The following is a 21,339-nucleotide window of genomic DNA, read 5'->3' on the forward strand; positions in this document are numbered from 1 at the left end:
GATCAGTGGGAGAGGAGCCATCTTCGGTGAAAGTCGTGACAAAATACCCTCAAATTAAAGCTGACAGTCTGCCCATTAACCTCATAGTCATGGATCATTTCAAATCCAAAGTGCAAGAGTACAGAGCCATAACAACCAAACGTGTCGCTGTCCCAATCCTTTTGGAGCTCATGGTGTTTGTTAAATTTCTCAAGCTCAGTCAATTTTGTTGGGAATAATTGATAGATAGCAGTATTCATACCTTGTCTCTAACTTGACCAATGAGGAACACTAAACACCTCTTGGAAAGTCATTCTGGTGTGTCTTTTGCCTTAAAATGTGTGTAATTGTCCCACTGAAAAATGTAACGATAACCGAGTGTTAGGTCTTCAAAGGACTAAGGCATGTTTTCCACTATTTTTCCTCTTGGCTTTACTCATTTCATATTTATTTTGATCCTAACAAACTCCCCAGTCCCTGCTGGTGACAAGTCTACCCATAACATGATGCAGCCACTGTAAAACGTGAAAATACAGACAGCAAGTGCATCGGTGATGTTGTACCCACAGCGTTTATTAAAACATTCCCCAACCAGAAACCGTGGATTGATGGCAGCATTCACGCTAAAACTGAAAGCGCAAACCACTGCTTTCAATCAGGGCAAGGTGACCGGAAACATGACCGAATACAAAAGGGTAGCTATTCCTCCACAAGCCAATCAAACAAGCTAAGCGTCAGTATAGAGACAAAGTAGAGTCGCAATTCAACGGCTCAGACGAGAGGTATGTGAGTCTACAGTCAATCACGGATTACAAAATGAAAACCAGCTACATCGCGGACCAGGATGTCTTGCTCCCAGACAGACTAAACAACTTCTTTGCTCGCTTTGAGGACAATAAGGTGCCACTGACACGGCCCGCTACCAAAACCTGCAGACTCTACTCTACTGCAGCCGACGTGATTATAATATTTAAACGTGTTAATCCTCGCAAGGCTGCAAGCCCAGATGACATCCCCAGGCGCGTCCTCAGAGCATGTGCAGACCAGCTGACTGGTGTGTTTACGGACATATTCAATCAATCCTTATCCCAGTCTGCTGAAAGTTGTGTATAGGTCTTCTATCCACCCATTTTATTTCCCTTCCCAAGTTACCCTCAGCCAAGGAGACGGCTCAGCTCATGGTGCAGCACTTCTTCCGTATCCATGGACTTCCGGTCGACATGGTCTCCGATCGTGGTCCTCAGTTCTGGAAGGCATTCTGCACCCTGATTTGGTCTCCGGACAGTCTGTCCTCTGGTTTTCACCCCTAATCTAATGGTCAGTCGGTGCGAGCCAGTGACGACTTGGAGACGGCTCTTCATTGCCTCGTCTCCGCCAACCTGGAGCCAGCAACTTGTGTGGGTGGAATACGCAAGTGTTCAAGTGTTACTTTGGATATCAGCCCCCGCTCTTTCCTGAGCAAGAGGAGAAGTTGGCATACCCTCTGCCCCCGATGTTCGGCCCGCCGCTGTTACCGTACCTGGAAGAGAGCCCGGAGTACCTGGAAGACCACGTCTAGGTATCGGCGACAGGCGGATCGCCTACGGACCGCTGATCCCCGCTATCGGCTCGTGCAGAAGGTATAGGTTTCCTCTCGGGACCAGCCCTCCAGGTGGAGTCCCGTGAACTTTACCCTTGTTTCATTGGCCATTTCCACATCTCTAAAATCCTTAGCCCCTCTGCTGTCCGTCTCCTGTTTCCCCGCACCCTCCGTATACATTTCACTTTTCGTGTGTCGCAGACTAAACCTCTGTCTCACAGCCTATTGTCTCCTGTTTCCAGGATTACGTCTCTTTGCCTGCGTTGACCTACCAATTGCCTAACATCCTGTACCTGCCTGAATCTGATATGGATTACAAATCTTTGCCTGCCTTGGCTTACCTTTTGCCTGCCTCTTGTAGTATAATAAACTCTGAGACTTGTACTATCTGCCTCCTGTGTCTGCATCTTGGTCTTAGTCTGAGCCGTTAGCAGTGTTGTAAATGTTAGAGTTATGTTTAAATCCAATTCTAAGAATATAAATTGTAGAAATGGGTTACGACTTTGTGGTGTTTGTGTGTGGTCAGGGGGAGACCCAGCTGTATCCGAGAGGAGCATACAATATTCAGTGTTAGTCTTTGATTGAATTGGTTACACTGTGTGTTCTTTTTATTACCGGTGGGAGAAAAGCTATGCACACTGAGCCTTGCGTTTCAACTTGTAACGTTCTGGGTGTCGTGAGTGGGAAGTCAGGCGCAGCAAACAGAGAGTTCAATATAGTGCTCTTTTAATGCACACACGGTGAACACCGCCACCCCACGAAACACTGGGTGCTCAAAACAAATGCCCCAGACACTGGGGACGAAAACTGTCCCGCAAACTCCACGAACATAAACCAACACGTTCGTCTACACCAAACACAAAGGTTACAATAATTAATCCCGCAGAAGGAAACGGGCGGGCCGGCTGACTAATGAATCCCAAATAATTACAACAAACTCAAAACAGGTGTAACCAATAAACACATAAGGAGGGGGAGGAAAGAATCAGCGGCAGCTAGTAGGCTGGCGACAACTAGCGCCGAGCGCCACCCGAAAGGGAAGGGGAGCCACCTTCGGTCGGAGTCGTGACACAACTGGCAGGTCACCTCTTTCAACAAAACCTGACACAATGAAACACTATCACATTAGGGGAGCTGCAGGTCCTTCTTGCTCGACAAAATATGACCTATTCGGAATGTGGAGGTTCTTGGTGATGTTGTTGTATTTGTTCATTGCATTACACAGTAGGCTATTACCTTATTATTCCGTGTAATTTATTGTATTAATATTATTCACAAGGAAATTCATATTAAAGTTGTTTGTTATGTTTACTATTTTTTTACCGGGTTAGAAACATGAGTGTGCATCTTAACCCTCGCATTGGAGACAAGGTGAATAACTACTTCAAACAGCTGGATGACTTTCTTTCACATGAGGTAAAACATCTCCTATGTTTACTGTTTTGGGTTTTTGGTCCCTATACCTATGATGTAAGCCTATGTGTGCCATGTTTAATTTTAAAATAAAATAAAATATATTCGTTTCCTGCTTTTTCTTTCAGAAATCAGTTCGTGCGCACGGGAGGTCTTGAGAGTTGAAATAGAGGGCATCCTGAGACATTCTCAGAAGAATTTAACAAAAATGCCAAGAATATACGTGTCATGGTAGCATGTTGTAGTTACATTTTGCATAAAAGTTTATTAAAACATGTTTTATAAGTAATATTGTTCTTTATAAGTAAAAAGTTCTATATAGAACCCTTTTCTAGAGTGTGTATAATATTTGAATAAACACACGCACACACAGCTTATATTTGTTAGAAATGTGCTAGTAATTTTGTAAAGATGTGTGACCTGAATGAACCGATTAATGAAGACGAATTTCTCAATGACATGTTACCATAATACCATACCAACATCATCTTCAATGAAAAACAACAAACTCCTTTAGAATCCACTTTTAAACAAGACATCATATGATTGTTGCATTTTATCACTGTACAAAATGGTTTATTCATATAGTTATGAATAATATAAAGTATATACTGTATATTATGCAACATAATCATTATTATATTTTGAATGTTAGTTCAATGGAGAGTACCAATCGCTCTTAAAACAAATCCTATACTCTTCAGTCGCTGGGGAGGAAAGGTAATAGATGCAGAGGTCCCATCAACTTACATAACTGGAAGAATAAATAAAAGATGTATTTACAAGCCCATAAAAGACAAGACTATTGAATACTTTGACAGATTATCTACGTGAAAGACCTATCATACGAACACAATTCTAATGGCCCAGATTCAAAGCCCCCGCAATATAGGCTCAAACTTAAGCAGTATTCCCAAGGTCAATACTGCCTGTGCACTTCATAGGTTACCAGTGTCTTTTTCTGAAAACCAGGAGCATATAGAGGGGGTCTATCAAAATATTTCAGACCACCCAAACCTGTTTCTAAAACGAAATAAAGTAATGTCGAGTGTCTAAATCATACAACCGATACAAGGTTGATCTGTATCTTTACATAGACAGTTGGGGTCCACAAACCACAATTACCCTTTAAGCAGGTGGTTACAACGTAGTTGACACCAAAGTTTCTGTGTGCAAATGAAAAGGTGTTGCGTTTTCAAACATTAAATACTTTGGTTCTCGAAGTGAAAGGCCAAACTAAATGTGTTCTATATGGTGATATTTATTTAGGCCATAGTCCGATGGATTCACATGTTTATTTTTTCATCAAACAAATCCTGGTTGAAAGGTCAACATTTCATGATAAAATAGCAAATAGCTCAAGATGTAACAATTATTCGAGCGATGCACCTGTACTTTCGGTGCATTTTCTCCACACGTACAAAAACACTCAGGTATGAAAGTGTAAGGGAACTTCCACCTTTCACTTTTGGAATACCTTGCAGACTCGTTGTATAAAGGACCGACACAGGTTGGAGCATGGCAGAACTTGGGTGGCAGAACTGGTATTGATCAGCCAGGAAGAACACTTTATCTCTTTATCCGTTGCGGACAACTTACCTTTGTCGGAATTATACGAAGTCTTCTATCTTTCGGAAGTGCATCAACGTTGATTGTGGACAAACCGAGAACTACAGTAGACCTACGCTAAAATGGGTTCAATCAGCTTTTGGATGTGCTTGGTCATGACGATTTGCACCTGGAATAAAACCATCGGTTGCACATGGATGAAGACACTGCCTCGGTCTCCGAGCATGTTCCAAGTGTTCAGCAACAACACCATAACGATGCTTCAGAAAATGGTAGGATATGGGGTCATGTTTATTCACTTGTTCCTGGTCATTGAGCTCTTGTCTTCTTTTCAACATTTCATGAGCTGCTATGTTTCATTTAAATTACATGACTCCTTTTTGTACAGTAATAGCAATGCAATATTTTGTTTATATTTTTTGGCATCTCAGGGTCATGAAGTATCTCGAGGACCTCAGATCACTTTCCCTGACAAACAATACAGACAAGTCAATAATTTCAAGGTAAAAAAATATGCATTAAAAAATGTTTTGTACTATCCATAAACTTTTTTTAAAAGAGTGGATTAAACACTGAATTCGGGAAGTATCCAGACCCCTTCACTTTTTCCCCATTTTGTTATGTTACAGACCAGTTCTAAAATCTATTGCAAATAAAAACAAAATCATCATCAATGTACACACAATATCCCATAATGAATAGCAAAAACAGTTTTTGATTTTCATAAATTAGCGAAAATGTCGAAAAACATGTTTTGGCTTGGTCGTTGTGGGTTATTGTGTGTAGATTGATGAATGAAATCATATTTATTACATTTTAAAATAAGGCTGTAACGTAATAAAATGTACAGATAGTGAAGTGCACTGTATATAATTAGGTTATAACGAATTTGCAATTTGCTATAATTTTTCGATATTTGCCATCAATTCATAAGGCATATACTAATACAAATCACTCTTATTCCAGGCTGACGAACAGATTGCCTTCATTTCACATACTCTGAACGGTATAAAGAAATTGTTCAGCAGTGGTAAATATGAGTCCACCGCCTGGGACCAGAAAGGAGTTGACAAGTTTATGAATAACCTCTATCGCCAGACCTCGGAGCTGGACCAATGCGTATGTCATTTGTGATTTTCGCCTCTTAACAGTAATGCAAAACGGAAAACATTATCCTATCCTATTAGATGATAATATAAGTAGTTACATGTTAATCAAATCATAATATTAAATTAATGATTTGTATTTTGTCCTAACAGGTAAAGGCTATGAAAACTAGACTATCAAAATCTGTTAACAGAGTGAACAAAAAGATGAGCCTTCACTTCAAGTTCCTGAAGCATTACTTGAAACGCGAGGTAGGTTGATCCATTTGTCTTACAAAGAGAGTACATTCACCAAATCTGGATGTATTTATGTGATGATACAATATGTGTCTATTCTAAAATATTAACAACTGTATTTCGTTTATGCAGGATTACAGCGCAAGCGGCTGGGAAGACATACGGACAGTGGTGCTGGCACACCTACAAAGACTAGACACAACATTAAGTAGCAAATGAGCGTTATGTGTGTGTTGTGTAGATATTTGTTATTTATATATCTATTTATCTATTCATATATCTAACTATTTTTTTACATGTTTACTCATTTGTTTTTTTTAACGTATTTATTTATTGTGTAGTAATCTATTCACAACCCCGAGGAGTAAATCATATTTTTATTCTGAATAGTTATGTGATTGATTTAGGCTATACATAGCCTAATGTATCAATGTTTCCGTGCATTTTTTTTGTATTCATGAAGGCCATTGCATACTGTATTTATTATTGCAACCTGATAGGAAATGTTTGTTATTGTAATAATGAAATGTATTAAAATTAAATAAATGTGTCCTTTACAGCTGTAATCCTTTTCAATCAAATAAATTGTAATTTATCGCATACACACATTTAGCAGATGTTTTAACGGCTGTAGCTATATGCTTTTTTTCTAGCTCTACCACTGCAGTAATATCTGACCATACAAAACAATACACACAAATCTAAAAGAAAATGAATGGACATAAGAAACATAGAAATATGTCGGAGTCCGGAGTATATATACACAGTACCAGTCAAAAGTTTGGACACACCTCAGGGTTTTTCTTTGTCTTTACTATTTTCTACATTGTAGAATAATAGTGAAGACATCAAAACTATGAAATAACACATATGGAATCATGTAGTAACCAAAAAAATGTTAAACAAATCCAAATATATGTTATATTTGAGATTATTCAAAGTATCCACCCAGCTTTGATGTCAGCTTTGCACACTCTTGGCATTCTCTGAACCTGCTTCAGAAGGTAGTCACCTGGAATGCATTTCAATTAACAGGTGTGCCTTGTTAAAAGTTAATTTGTGGAATTTCTTTCCTTCTTAATGCATTTTAGCCAATCAGTTGTGCTGTGACAAGGTAGGGGTGGTATACAGAAGATAGCACTATTTGCTAAAATACCAAGTCCATATTTCTGCCAGGAACAGCTCAAATAAGCAAAGAGAAGTGTGTGTGTGTGTGTGTGTGTGTGTGTGTGTGTGTGTGTGTGTGTGTGTGTGTGTGTGTGTGTGTGTGTGTGTGTGTGTGTGTGTGTGTGTGTGTGTGTGTGTGTGTGTGTGTGTGTGTGTGTGTCATAGTGCTGTGCACGTTTTTGACTTTGCAAGGTCAAAACTTGGCATTGGTTCATTTCTCCCTTTTTCTATATAATATTGGGGTTAATTCATAATATTCAAAGCCTGTTCAACTGTAAAGATGACATACTGTAGGGAAGTGGTCACCAAAACGGTCTGCACGGTCCTGGAAACCAGCAGGAGAAGGTGCAGGCTTTTGTTCCAACCCAGTTCGAACACACCTGTTCCATCAGGGTCTTGAGAAAATGTCATGGGTGGAATCATATTGAAATGTCATGTTAAAGGCTAAAAGATGTAGCCTAATTATTCTGCTGTATTTATTCAGTCCAACTCTCTGAGATGCTTTATAAATATGGCCCTTGGTGTTATTCTATATAGCCTTAATAGGACCAGCCATGAGGAATCATAATCGTGACACTTGAACGTGAAACGAGAGTCAGAGAGCTATATTTCCCATCACACACACACACACACACACACACACACACACACACACACACACACACACACACACACACACACACACACACACACACACACACACACACACACACACACACACACAAAGAAAATAGAAAGTTCCAACATATCATGTTGTCGTTGCTTGTCAACATTGCATACATAGCAGACAACAGTAAGGTGCAAGTTGGTTACGTCATTGTGAAAATGAAAGTTGAGAGATGTGGGTATTGACGCTGACGTTTCCCATTCACTTTTCAGTTGTAGCGCAACAGCAGAGGACTACGGAACAATATTTCGGACTAACTTTGATCGAAAACCACTAAATTAATGTCTCATATGGCTACATTTCTTAAGAAGTCTGGGTTTTATTTCGCCTTCGACGATATTATCGGACTTTTTTTCGGTTCAAGCGAAGTTATTAGCAGTTGAAAGCAAAGCTCGCGAATAGCCTATACTCGCTAGAAATAGTCTAGCCGATATCTAAAATGAATAATCTTATTTTGTGGTTCAATTATAATTTAAAGCTGATTTCAAGGAGAATGTGTATAGATTTACTTGTTTTTTGTTCGTCCAGGAGACGGAGCAGGCATGGAATTCCAATTGCTGCATGCGCAAGTCTGGAAAATGGAAGTCACCGCCTCCAGGAGGTTGATCGGTTGGAAATTCTCCATGCAGTTTTCCCTTTCCCAATTCCAGATAAAACTACTTAACACAATTAATATGTTCAAACTCATATGGAAAACTAACAGCGAAACAAATGGCTGTTTACAATGCATACAATGCAGAGTTGGACTTGTATTTTTCTTATTATTTGCAGTATGCAGAGCGTGTGTCATTGCTGTGACTGGATCCGACACCACTACCGTCACTTGAGCGCATAATTCCATTCTCTGCTGGACCAGATGGTGAGTTATCAGCACACTGTAAAAGGAGACTGAATGCATGTATTAAGGACAGCAAAACAACCAACTAAGTAAAATAGTCATGTGTTTCATGTTCAGCATCTGTGTTAGAAAACTGTTAGCCTATATTTTAATATACATCGTAAAAGGGCACTAAGGCAATCATGACAGAGCTATCAAGAGACGCTATCTACATTAGGCCTACTGTACTTCCAGTATAAGCTATACCTTATGTCTGTCTTGATTGCTCTTGAAGTATTTGACTCATGACTTAACACACTATATTGATTGTTTTCCAGGGAGGAGATATCACAAAGCAGAATGCCCCTGTCCTTTCCTCAACATCACTTTACAGACCCATAGATGCCGAGGTAAAGGCTAGAATCTTTACTAATCATGTTCTGATCTGCTTTGGTCTTGAGGTCTTAACCCAATGTTATATTGATGCCATAACGGAAGCCTATACTGTTTCTAATCTTCTTTTTATATATTCCTGTGTAGTTTGAGGACAAAGTCAGATTCCGGAACGAGGTCATCTATAAAATCACAAAACTGTTTGATGGGAATAAGAAGTCCGTCACCTGGGACAAGAAAAACCTGGGCGATTTACTCAAAATTCTAGAAAACTAATTTGAAAACCTTAATTCCTGTGTAAGTAACGGGTCTATTTAAAGTATAATCCCTGTCCAGGTCAGGGTTGTCCAATCCCGTTTATGTTGAGTTACCCTCCTTATGTTGTAAAGTTGTAACTAACCTGGTTAAGTTTATCAACTACCTAATTAATCAGGTGTGGTAGATTAGGGTTGGAGTGAAAACCTACTGTAATGTAGTTCTCCAGGAACAGGGTTGGAGAGCCCTGGTTTAGCTGTAGCCTACTGACTCTACAAGTGGAGAAATGGACTTATAAAGTACATATAATGTGTTCAACTTTTTCCACATTTTGTTACCTTACAGATTTTTTCTAAAATTGATTAAATGGATTTTTCCCCTCTTCAGTTTATACACAATACCCGATAATGACAAAGCAAAAAGCGTATTTTAGATATTTTTTCAAACATAATAACAATACAAAACTGAAATATCACATTTACGTAAGTATTCAGACCCTTTACTCAGAACTTTGTTGAAGCACCTTTGGCAGTGATTACAGGCTTGAGTCTTCTTGGCTATCATGCTACAAGCCTGGCACATCTGTATTTGAGGAGTTTCTACCATTCTTCTCTGCAGATCCTCTCAAGTTCTATCCAGTTGGATAGGGAGCGTCGCTGTACAGCTATTTTCAGGTCACTCTAGAGATGTTTGTTCATTTTAGCGTAAGTCCAGGCTCTTGCTGGGACACTCAAGGACATTCAGAGACTTGTCCCAAAGACACTCCTGCATCGTCTTGGCTGTATGCTTAGGGTATTTGTCCTGATGGAAGGTGAACCCTCGCCCCAGTCTGAGGTCCTGTGCGCTCTGGAGCAGGTTTTCATCAAGGATATCTCTGTACTTTGCTCTGTTCATCGTTTACCTTGATCCTGACTAGTCTCCCAGTCCCTGCCAATGAAAAACATCCCCACAGCATGATGCTGCCACCACCATACTTAACTATAGGGATGGTGCAAGGTTTCCTCCAGATGTGATGCTTGGCATTCTGGCCAAGTATGTTTCATTAGACCAGAGACACTTGTTTCTCATGGTCTGAGAGTCCTTTTGTCAGGGAGGTGCCTTTTTGCAAACTCCAAGTGGGCTGCAATGTGCCTTTTACTGATGAGTGTCATCCGTCTGGCCATTCTACCAGAGATGGTTGTCTTTCTGGAAGGCTCTCTTATCCCCACAGTAGAAATCTGAAGCTCTGTCAGAGTGACCATCGGGTTCTTCGTTAGCTACGCAGACCAGTGCACCATAACCAATCAGAGCTGCATTAGACATATTGTCACGCCCTGGTCGAAATATATTATGTTTGTCTTTATTTATTTGGTCAGGCCAGCGTGTGACATGGGTTTTTGTGGTGTGTTTTGTCTTGGGGGTGTATAGCATAGTCTATGGCTGCCTGAGGCAACATTTTCAGTCACCTCCTTGTCTGATGGACAAGTGGATTAACCTTAACCTAAAGCCTTGCATGCTTTTTTCAAAATGTAGGCCTACTTTGAACACCACCCATTGGCTGCTATTAACAGAACATGCAATAAGCATGTAATAATAATGTTGAGTGAGCTAGCCTAGCACGCAAACAATGTTGTACCTGCTGAGAAAGATAGATGACGAAATGCAGTAATATTTAAAAACGTTGGTTTTCGAAAGTGAAAGCGATTATGGTGTGTAATCACCGATGTCATCATCTGCCGAGACAGAGGCTGGCCCACGGTCATAGCTATAAGGGTTCCTAATTGTCAAATTAATGTACAAAGCTTTGGGGGCATTTGACCTATCCTTTACTCTTTTCCTAAATTGAACCTAATAATCCTACCTGCTACGTTATTTATCCTAACCTGCTGCGTAATTTCGGTTAAACCTGCCACTAAAAATCAAAATTGACGTTAACTTGGCCTAAGCTGGATCCCTTCCAGTCATGACCCTGTCCCACGTGCAGTCATACAAAATAACAAAGGACTTTAATCTGTATAGTAGCTCACTGACAGTGAGCACTGAGCAGTCATTGTTCATGTTATTCTATTTGGCCTATAGAAACTGTAAGGAAAACACCTTCATGGCATTGTATCTAGCTCTTAATAGATGTACCTTTTTATACTCCAATGTCACTATGTTTTACAATAAATAATGAAATGCCATGGATGCTACATGTAGTATATTAAGATAACTGCATTGGAGCAGGTGTGTGGAGTCCAACTATTATAATCATGTTCTTCTTTCTGAAACAGAGTAGCTATGCAAATAGTTACACGTTCCATCCCTTGAGAGAAGGGATGTAAAAAAAGTATGCTTTTAAACGCTTATACTGTAGGCTATCAACCCTATTCAATAAATATAAAATTGAAGTGCAAAATGGATAGGCAACTGTGTTGAAAATACATTGCGTGAAGCGCAATGTGTATATACACACAGAAGACAGGAACGCAAAATGTCGTCAATAGCTTTGCAAGGTGGATGAATGGAATTTTCAATGCTCTTTCACTTTCCCCAGTTAAACTTTCCTTGTTTTACATATTACCTCATCCATGGCATATCAACGAGGGAGGCTATGAAGGTAGGGCAGATAGCCCAACGTTTAGAATTGGTGTTCAGGGATTTACCAACTCACCGGACACATGGCCACTCTTAATGTCACCTTTGTGGTACATCTTCTGTGTGTAATTGTTCTTTACCCAGTTGTTTATGCTAAATGCAGTGACCAAAAAGAGCAAATGCATTATCTTCATCAAACTCGCCAGAACCGCAATGATATTTCCATGGTATGTCAATTTATGTAACCTAATACAAATTGACCTTATAGGCAGACATATTTAGAAATATGGCTCTGAATATAGGCTTTAGCATACTGTGATATCACAATTTATTCATTCTAGATGAAAATTGATTATTGGAGCTTAATTCGTTCATATATTTAGTTATTTTATTGAGATATGTGTATTATGTGTGTGGTATAGGAGAGGAGACCAAGAGGCTGTATCCCAGAGGTGGAAATGATAATGGTCCAAAGTCCAACGCTTTCAAAAGAGGTGATGCTCAGGAGATCGTGAGTGTCTACAATTTCTGTGTTAGTCAAGTTCAATCGCATGGTTACACGAAGTGTTATTCTGATTACAGGAGGGGGAAAGGTTTGGACACTGACTTCCAACAAAACATAACTCTTGTGAAATGGAATTACATCAATCTCAGGGAGCTCCAAGACCTTCTTGTTCGACAATATATGACCTATTCGGAATGTGTACCTTCTTGGTTATGTTTCATTTGTTAACTGTAACTTGTTGCACAATTATTTTTATTTATACTATTATTATTCAAGTAATCACATGGATATTGATTTTAATGTTGTTTGTTGTTTACTATTTCAGGTCAGAGACATGCTACTGCGTCAAAACATTCCAATTGGTGATATGGTTAAGAACTACTTCAAACAGCTGGACGACTTTCTTTCACGTGAGGTAAAGCATCTTATAGGTTGCATTTTACTGAGAGGGGTGGAGTGGGCCTAGCCTATACATATGGTGTATAATGTATTATTTTCTCTTAAGCGTTTTTTATTTCAGCGCTTCAGTTTGTGCTCGTGGGAGGTCGTGAGAGCTGAAATGTGGAGCATCCCGAGGGATTTTTACAATAAATCAAAAATGCCAAGAACACACGTGTGAGAGTGGCACTACTTTTTGTTCATTTCTGCAAAACATGTAATTTTGATGATTAAATTAAATGTACCACTGTAAGCTTCATATGTGTATGTTATTTATCCGTGTTGCAAATGATTTCCATGTCGGCTATGATATTTAAATTAGGATACAAACACGCCTTACATTGGTTGAAATTGTGCTAGCAAATTTGTAAAATTCTGTGGTGTGATGTAACCTTGAAATACAACGACTTTTTCGTTTAAATGTTATACTAAATGAGATGTTATTCCTACTAACAATTGCATATCAACATCATCTTCAATGAAAAACAATAAACTGCTTTACAAAACTCTGAATTCCAGGAATACTTTCCCGCCCTTTCAGACATCATCATATCACTGTAAAACATTGTTGATTCGGATAGTTATGACTTCTAGCAAGTACATATTTACTGGATATCATGCAACATAATTATAACTCCACATTCTGAATGTTAGTTCAATCGAATATAGCAATCGCTAACCGTGCTGTTACTCTTCAGTCTCTACAGTGGAAAGATAATAGATGCTGAGGTAACATCAACTCACATATCTGGATAAAAGTCCAATAAAAACACACGAATACCGAATACTTTGACAAATGATCTACGTGATAGACATATTTTACTCACAAGTGCGTGTAGGCCCAGATTCAAAAGCACCCGAAATACAGTCTCCAATTTAAGCACTAATATCAAGGTAAGCAGTATTGTCAAGGTCTATACTGCCTGTGCACTGCATAGGCTACCAGTGTCTTATCCTGAAAACCGGGTGCAGAAAGGAGCTGGTCTACGAAATTAAATGAGACCACTAAAACCCGTTTCTAAAACGAAATATAGTAATGTTGAGTGTGTAGTTGATATAACCCATACAACGTTGATCTGTATCCTTAAAAAGGAAGTTGAGGTCCGGAAACCACATTTACCCTTTAAACAAGTGGTCCCAACGTAGTTGGATACCATAGTTTCCATGTGTAAATGAAAAGGTGATGCGTTTGCGAAGACGAGATTTAAACGCAATTGTTTCCGAAGTGAAAGGACAACGAAATGTTTGCAAATAAATGCATATTCATTTACGCTGTCGTCTGACTAAAAAGGATTCACAAGTAATTTAAAAAAATCTCAATCTCAATATTTCAAAATAAAATAACAAATCAGTCAAGAATTGAACAAGTCTTCGAGGGATGCACCTGTCCTTTCCGTGCGTTGTCTCCAGGCCGAAAAATATACTGTCAGGTATGAAAGCGCCTGTCTACCGGGACTTCCACCTTTCACTTTCGGAACACCTTTCAAAATCTTTGTATAAAAGATCGACACAGATTGCAGCATGACAGAACTCTGGATTTCGAGAAGAGGATCGATCAGGAAGAACACTTTATCCCTTTGTCCTTTGAGGAAAACCTATTTTTTCCCGTAATTATACAAAGTACAGGCTGTCTTTCGGAAGTCTGCCTAATTTTGCACCTCGGTTGATAGCGAACAGACAGAGAACTACAGTAGACTTACGATAAAATGGGTTCAATAAGCTTTTGGATGTGCTTGATCCTGACGATTTGCACCTGGCATAAAACCTTCGGATGCACTTGGATGAGGACACTTCCTCCGTCACGGAGCATGTTCCAAGTGTTCAGCAACAACACCATAACGGTGCTTCGGGAAATGGTAGGATACTGTAATGTTTATTGTTTATTATTGAGCAGTTATCTGTTTAACATTTAATGTGCTGCTGTGTTTCATTTGATTCAGTTACTCGTTTATGTATACAATAGTAATATTGCAATCGTTTGTTTTTATTTTTTGGCATCTCAGGGTCATGTGGTCTCTCGAGAACCTCAGATCACTTTCCCTTACGAGGAATACAGACATGTCGATCATTTCAAGGTAAGACATATGCATAGCCTACACTATTTAAAAAGGGTTTTGGTTCAACGTTTTTTCTCATACTGTAGGCCATATAATTAGGTATTAACTAATATGCAACATTTGCTATACTTTTCTGATATTCATAAGGCATGTACTAATACAAATCACTCTTCTTCTAGGATGACGACAAGATTGTCTTCATTTCGCAAACTCTGAATGCTATAGAGAAATTGTACAGAAGTGATAACTATGATTCTTTCTGGGACCAGAAAGTAGTTGACGAGTTTATGATTGACCTGCATCGCCAGACCTCGGAGCTGGACCAATGTGTAAGTCTATGTGATTTGTGATTTTCTATTAACATTAATGCAAAAAGGCAAACATTATTCAATATTTTTAGATTGCCATATAATGTGATTTAAACGAATCATAACATAACATTAATGACTTATATTTTGTTCCAACAGGTAAAGGCTATAAGAGCTACACTACCAAAATCTGACAAAGGAGTGAACAAAAATATGAGCCTTCACTTCAAATTCCTGAAGAATTACTTGAAACGCGAGGTATGTCAATTTGTCTTACCAAGAGAGTGCATTCACCAAATAAGGATATATTCATATGTGATGACACAACATGTGTCTATTCTAAAATATTACATGTGTGTTTCGTTCATGCAGGAATACAGCGCAAGCGGCTGGGAAGGCATAAGGAAAGTGGTGCTGGCACACATGCTAAGACTAGTCACAATAATATTGACTAACCAATGAGCCTCATGTGTGTGTAGAGATTATTTATTTATACTTCTATTTTTTCAACTATTTATTTACACGGTTATTTTTATATATGTTTTATTTATTTATTATGTGAATTCACAACTCTGCGAAGTAAAACACATTTTATACTGAATAATGTATTTTGTGCTAGGTATTTTTAGGCTATAGAAAATGTAACAACGTTTTCATGCATTGATTTTTTGTATTTATGAAGACCATTGCATACTGTATTTATTATTGCAACAATATTGGAAACGTTTGTCATTGTAACGATTAAATACATTTGAAATACACTAATGTGACCTCTAACAGCTGAAATATATTTTTAATCTAACATATTTACATATGGTGTCAGGATTTGGCCAGGGTTGTTCCGGGTTTTGGTCAGTAGATGTCCCCATTGTGCTTTTTGTCCCTATGTTTTTCCCTTGATCCCCATTATTATTTGCACCTGTGTCTCGTTTCCCCTGATTGTATTTAAACCCTTTGTTTCCCTCAGTTCTGTGCTCTGTGTTTGTATGTTAGCACCCTGCCCTAGTGTTCTGTGTGCTCTTGTCAATTCCGGGTGAAGTTCTTGTGGTATTCTGTTTTTGTTTATTTTTGGTGAGTTTCTTTTGAGGTCTTTTTGTGTTTTTCCTACCACCTTTTGGATTTGCCATTTTTTGTATTTTAGGATTTTTTCTTTATTAAATACACCGTCTTAAGTACTGCTGTGTCTGCCTCATCTTCTGGGTTCTGCTGTCTATTCGTGGCTCAGTTGGTTAAGTGACTGTTTCTCATTCCGGAGACCCAGGTTCGAAACCGGGTCCTGACAGAAACACAGAGCCAAAAATGAACCCAGAGGCAGCCAGTTCCCAGGACCTTTTTGCCACGCTGTCCCACCACCAGGAGACTGTCCAACGCCACGAAGCCGCCCTGGTTCAGCAAGAGGCCTTAATGGCTAGACATTCTCATCTTCTGTCGGAGATGCTGACTTCCATTAAGCAAATATCTGATCGACTTACCCCGGCAACAGTTTCCGTCCCAGTACCTCAGGTTCACGTACCCATGGCAGTTAACCCCCTGGCTGAACCTCGTCTTCCACCTCCCCAACGGTTCTCAGGTGATCCAAGTGCTTGTAAAGGCTTTCTCACTCAATGTTCTCTCTCCTTTGAGCTGCAACCTCGTCGTTTCCCACCGACCGGTCTAAGATCGCATATATCATTACCCTGCTGTCGGAAAAAGCCCTGGCCTGGGCTACTGCTGTGTGGGATGCCCATAGTTCCTGCTGTGCCAGCTACTCTGCCTTTGCTGAGGAATTCAAACGAGTGTTTCAAGGCCCAAGCAGTGGTTCTGACTCAGCCAAACAGCTCCTGACTCTCCATCAAGGTTGGCGCAGCGTGACGGACTATGCCATTCAGTTCCGCACGGTGGCAGCAGCGAGTGGCTGGAACAACGAGGCGCTCACGGTGTGCTTTCTGAAAGGCCTTTCCGACACTATCCAAGATGAACTGGCCACTCGGGAACCACCGGACAATCTCGAGTCCCTGATCAAGTTGGCCTCACGCATTGACCAGCGTCTGAGAGAGAGAGAACTCAACCGTAGACCTCTAGCCCCTATCAGTCCCAGCTCCGAGTCCCCACCTTTATCATCGCTGGCTCCACCGGAACCCATGCAGATTGGACGCATCTCCCAGGCTGAGAGAGACCGCCGGATGAGGGAGCGACGCTGTCTATATTGCGGCAAACCGGGCCATTTCCGTTCCACGTGTCCCGGGCTCCAGGGAAACGCTCTGTCCCGTACAGACCGGGGGAACTGTAACGGGAAACATAACCTCCTCCCATCCGTCCAACTCCCGTCTGCTCATTCCAGTCACCCTCTCCTGGGACAACCACAAGCTTCACCTTCAAGCCTTGGTAGACTCTGGAGCCGCAGGTAACTTCATGGATGGTGTCTGGGCGAAGGAGAATGGCGTTCCCTCTGAACCTTTAAGTGACCCCATGAGGGTTACTACATTGGATGGAAGCCCTTTGGGATCTGGACTTGTCACTCATGTCACTACCTCCTTGAGACTTTCAGTTTCACAACACCAGGAATTGATGAACTTTCATTTGATCTCCTGTTCCGAGTTCCCTCTCGTCCTTGGATACCCCTGGCTTCACAGCCATAACCCTCACATCGACTGGTCTGTGGGCACTATCAAGCAGTGGGGTCCTACGTGCCAAGCTACTTGTATTTTCCAGAATTCCCCGAGTTCTACTCCCGAGTCTTTAGAATCCATCGACCTGACCCGGTAATTGAGTCGCCCTCTATTTACAGAAGGCGAGTGCCAAATTGGCATATTCGGGGGGAATGTGCATGGTGGAAACCTGGTTTGGACTTTCCACCATAGTGGCACCTAAGGAAACACCTACACAACTCCCTGAACACTGACAGGACCATCCCTTGAGAGCCCTCTGTTGCCACGAAATAATAGGATCATGAGAGGCCAACCAGGGAAGGCCCAACACAACAGGAAACACAGGAGAGTCGATCAGGAAGAGACTAATTCTCTCCTCGTGACCCCCCTGTGTTCCCATAGCAATGGGAGCTGTGACCTCCCTAATTAGCCCCAACCCCAAAGGACGACTATCTAAGGCATGTACAGGTAAGGGAACATCAACAGGAACAATAGGGATTCCTAATCTATGTGCCAAGGAGCGGTCAATAAAGTTCCTAGTTGTGCCTGAATCTACTAGCATCTTATGCTGGGAATGCAGGGAAAACTCAGGAAATTCTATAGGCAACCACATTTGTGCAACAGGGGCTCTGGGTGAGTTGTGTGCCTACTCACCTGGGATGACCCACCAGTGCTCCGCCTGCTACCTCGACTTCCTGGAGAACCACCCCAGCACCGACCAGCAGTGTGCCCTCTGCGGCCACAGCTGGTGCAGGGAATGGTCCCACCTCCGGCCCCCCTCATAGCAGCCCCTCCAAACTGGATAGGTGTTGGATCCAAGGTGCTGGGAAATGGAACAGACAGACCCCGAACCGGACGTCCGCGGGAGGCCAACAGGTTATCCAGCCGGATAGACCACCAGCTGGTCCAGGTTTAGAGTGGTGTCCATGCAGGCTAGCTCCCTATGAACATCCTCTCGCAAACTACACCTGTAGTGGTCGATCAGGGCCGCTCATTCCATCCCGCACCAGATGCCAGAGTTCTGAATTCCAGTGCGAACTCTTGAGCCCTCCTCACCCACTGTCTCAGATGGAACAATCGCTCTCCCGCCAATCTCCCTTCAGGTGGATGATCAAAAAGTCCTCGTAGTCATCCAGAGTCGGGCCTTCCCTACCCCAGATGGCGTTGGCCCACTCCAGGTCTTTTCCAGTCAGGCAGGAGATGAGGGAGATCACTCTCTCACGTCCCAAAGGGGCCAGCCGAACAGCTGCCAGGTAGAGCTCCAGCTGGAGTAGGAACCCCTGGCACCCGACATCTGTTCCGTGATACACGCCCGGGAGCGAGAGCCGAATCCCACTGGGTCCTGACGACGGAAGGGTGGACATTGGTGTAGGTTGAGGTGCGGGCGGAGGTGATGATGTTGTATTTACAGGAAAGCCTCCTCTCTCCCATCTGTCCATTGTTTGCAGCAAGCGATCCATGGCTGTTCCTAGGCTTTGTAACATGTTTGCGTGCTGCTGGACGCGCTCCTATACTGGGAGAGAAGGACTGGCTGCACCTGCTGACTCCATTTGAATGGTCCGTGATTCTATCAGCGATTGGGTGCAGAGATGTAGCGGAGTCAGGCATAGGACACAGGTTTGAGCAACACACAAAAATTCAAGCAATATTCCAAATAGGAAAATACATACAAACTAACACCTACAACAACTACTAAGACACCAACAATCACGGACAGAACAGAAATGTATGCCAGAGGAAAAAAATAAGGAACCTGATATGGGAATTGAAACCAGGTGTGTATAATACAGACAAAACAAAAGGAAAATGAAACATGGATCGGTGGTGATTAGAAAGCCGGTGACGTCGACCGCCGAACACCACCCGAACAAGGAGCGGGGCCGACTTCGGCGGAAGTCGTGACAGCCCACCTTTTTCCTGTACTCCACGATCAGCCCATTGTATTTCTCGATCCCCGGATGACCAGAGGAGAGTAGCGTGTGGGCCCACTTGATCAATCAATCACGAACACCAAGCAGGACGTACCTCCGACCCGCTGGACACTGTGGTGTAGGAGGTTCTAACCGAGACGCCCGCTCGATGTCCAAGTGCCACCAATACGGGAGCATCGGTAAACAATGACTTCAGACGACCAAAAGCTCTGTTCGCCTCCGCCGACAACTGCATGCGCACCGTCCCCCCTTCAGCAGTGAGGTAATGGGAGCAGCAACCTTCCCAAAAGCCCGGATATACCTCCTGTAGTAATTGGCAAACCCTAAAAACCGCTGCACCTCAGAGTCGCACGGCCGCAATGCGGTCACACTCCATCTCCACCCCAGATGTGGAAATGCGATTCCCCAGGAAAGAGACAGGCTTGTTTGGAGAACATACATTTCTCGGCCTTGACGTACAGGTCATGCTCCAACAGTCGTCCAAGTTCCTTGTGCACCAGAGACACATGCGCGGAGAATGTGGCGGAATAGATCGGTATGTCATCGATGTAAACCACTACACCCTGCCCGTGCAGGTCCTTGAGAATCTCGTCAACAAAGGATTGGAAAATGGCTGGTGCTTTTTTCAACCCATACGGCATGACGAGGTACTCACAATGGCCAGATGTGGTACTAAACGTGGTTTTCCACTAATCTCACTCCTGGATTCGCACAAAGTTATACGCGCACCTAAGATCCAGTTTTGTGAAGAAGCATGCTCCGTGGAATGACTCCACCGCCGTGGCGATGAGAGGTAGCCGGTAACTGAACCCCACTGTGATGCAATTTATACCTCTATAGTCAATGCACGGACGCATCTTCACAAAAAAATAAACTCGAGGAGACAGGTGATGTGGAGGGCCGAATGTACCCCTGTCCCAGATATTCGATTTTTCTCAGGATTTCACCTGCAATATCAGTTCTGTTATACTCACAGACAATATTTTTACAGTTTTGAAAAACTTTAGAGTGTTTTCTATCCTAAGCTGTCATTTATATGCATATTCTAGCATCTGGTCCTGAGAAATAGGCGGTTTACTTTGGGAACGTTATTTTTCCAAAAATAAAAATAGTGCCTCCTAGTTTCAAGAGGTAAACAAGTTCAAAATAACAGGACCCCGGACTACAACAGCAGCCACAAACCCTACTAAGACATTCCAGGGAAAAAACACCTGTTCAAAAATGAACAAGGGAAAACGCAACCTAAAACTAACTGACTGTCAAACGAAAACAATCCCGCACAAAAACCCAAAGGAAATGGAGAGATTAAATACCCCCCTAGTTAACCAAAATGAAACCAGGTGAAACACAAAACAGACATAACCAAAAGAAAAGGAAAAAGGATCAGTGGGAGAGGAGCCATCTTCGGTGAAAGTCGTGACAAAATACCCTCAAATTACAGCTGACAGTCTGCCCATTAACCTCATAGTCATGGATCATTTCAAATCCAAAGTACAAGAGTACAGAGCCATAACAACCAAACGTGTCGCTGTCCCAATCCTTTTGGAGCTCATGGTGTTTGTTAAATTTCTCAAGCTCAGTCAATTTGGTTGGGAATAATTGATAGATAGCAGTATTCATACCTTGTCTCTAACTTGACAAATGAGGAACACTAAACACCTCTTGGAAAGCAATTCTGGTGTGTCTTTTGCCTTAAAATGTGTGTAATTGTCCCACTGAAAAATGTAAAGATAAC

General features: G+C 41.7%; 2 protein-coding genes and 1 long non-coding RNA gene across 3 annotated transcripts; all 3 read left to right on the plus strand.

The window, feature by feature from the left end:
- The first annotated feature begins 4,662 nt into the window (after positions 1-4,662).
- On the plus strand, positions 4,663-6,102 carry LOC135555037 (interferon a3-like). Its single transcript, XM_064987406.1, has 5 exons — positions 4,663-4,812; positions 4,972-5,043; positions 5,507-5,659; positions 5,800-5,898; positions 6,016-6,102. The coding sequence occupies exons 1-5, from the start codon at positions 4,663-4,665 to the stop codon at positions 6,100-6,102; spliced, it is 561 nt and encodes a 186-aa protein (XP_064843478.1).
- A 2,977-nt stretch (positions 6,103-9,079) lies between these two features.
- LOC135555038 (uncharacterized) lies at positions 9,080-13,126 on the plus strand. Its single transcript, XR_010457807.1, has 4 exons — positions 9,080-9,224; positions 12,161-12,249; positions 12,569-12,658; positions 12,764-13,126. It is a non-coding gene; the product is annotated as an uncharacterized LOC135555038 (long non-coding RNA).
- Positions 13,127-14,387: 1,261 nt separating this feature from the next.
- Positions 14,388-15,508, plus strand: LOC135555039 (interferon a3-like). Its single transcript, XM_064987407.1, has 5 exons — positions 14,388-14,537; positions 14,685-14,756; positions 14,918-15,067; positions 15,206-15,304; positions 15,419-15,508. Exons 1-5 carry the CDS (start codon positions 14,388-14,390, stop codon positions 15,506-15,508), a joined length of 561 nt encoding a protein of 186 aa, XP_064843479.1.
- The last annotated feature ends 5,831 nt before the right edge of the window (positions 15,509-21,339 follow it).

This window comes from Oncorhynchus masou, chromosome 15 (genome assembly GCF_036934945.1).
Source record: "Oncorhynchus masou masou isolate Uvic2021 chromosome 15, UVic_Omas_1.1, whole genome shotgun sequence".
NCBI lineage: Eukaryota > Metazoa > Chordata > Actinopteri > Salmoniformes > Salmonidae > Oncorhynchus > Oncorhynchus masou.

Coding starts and splice junctions, on each gene's coding strand:
- LOC135555037 (XM_064987406.1), top strand. CDS start 4,663: ATGGGTTCAATCAGCTTTTGGATGTGCTTGGTCATGACGATTTGCACC. Junction 5,044..5,506: donor GACAAGTCAATAATTTCAAG/GTAAAAAAATAT, acceptor CTCTTATTCCAG/GCTGACGAACAGATTGCCTT. Junction 5,660..5,799: donor CCTCGGAGCTGGACCAATGC/GTATGTCATTTG, acceptor TTGTCCTAACAG/GTAAAGGCTATGAAAACTAG.
- LOC135555039 (XM_064987407.1), top strand. CDS start 14,388: ATGGGTTCAATAAGCTTTTGGATGTGCTTGATCCTGACGATTTGCACC. Junction 15,068..15,205: donor CCTCGGAGCTGGACCAATGT/GTAAGTCTATGT, acceptor TTGTTCCAACAG/GTAAAGGCTATAAGAGCTAC. Junction 15,305..15,418: donor AGAATTACTTGAAACGCGAG/GTATGTCAATTT, acceptor TCGTTCATGCAG/GAATACAGCGCAAGCGGCTG.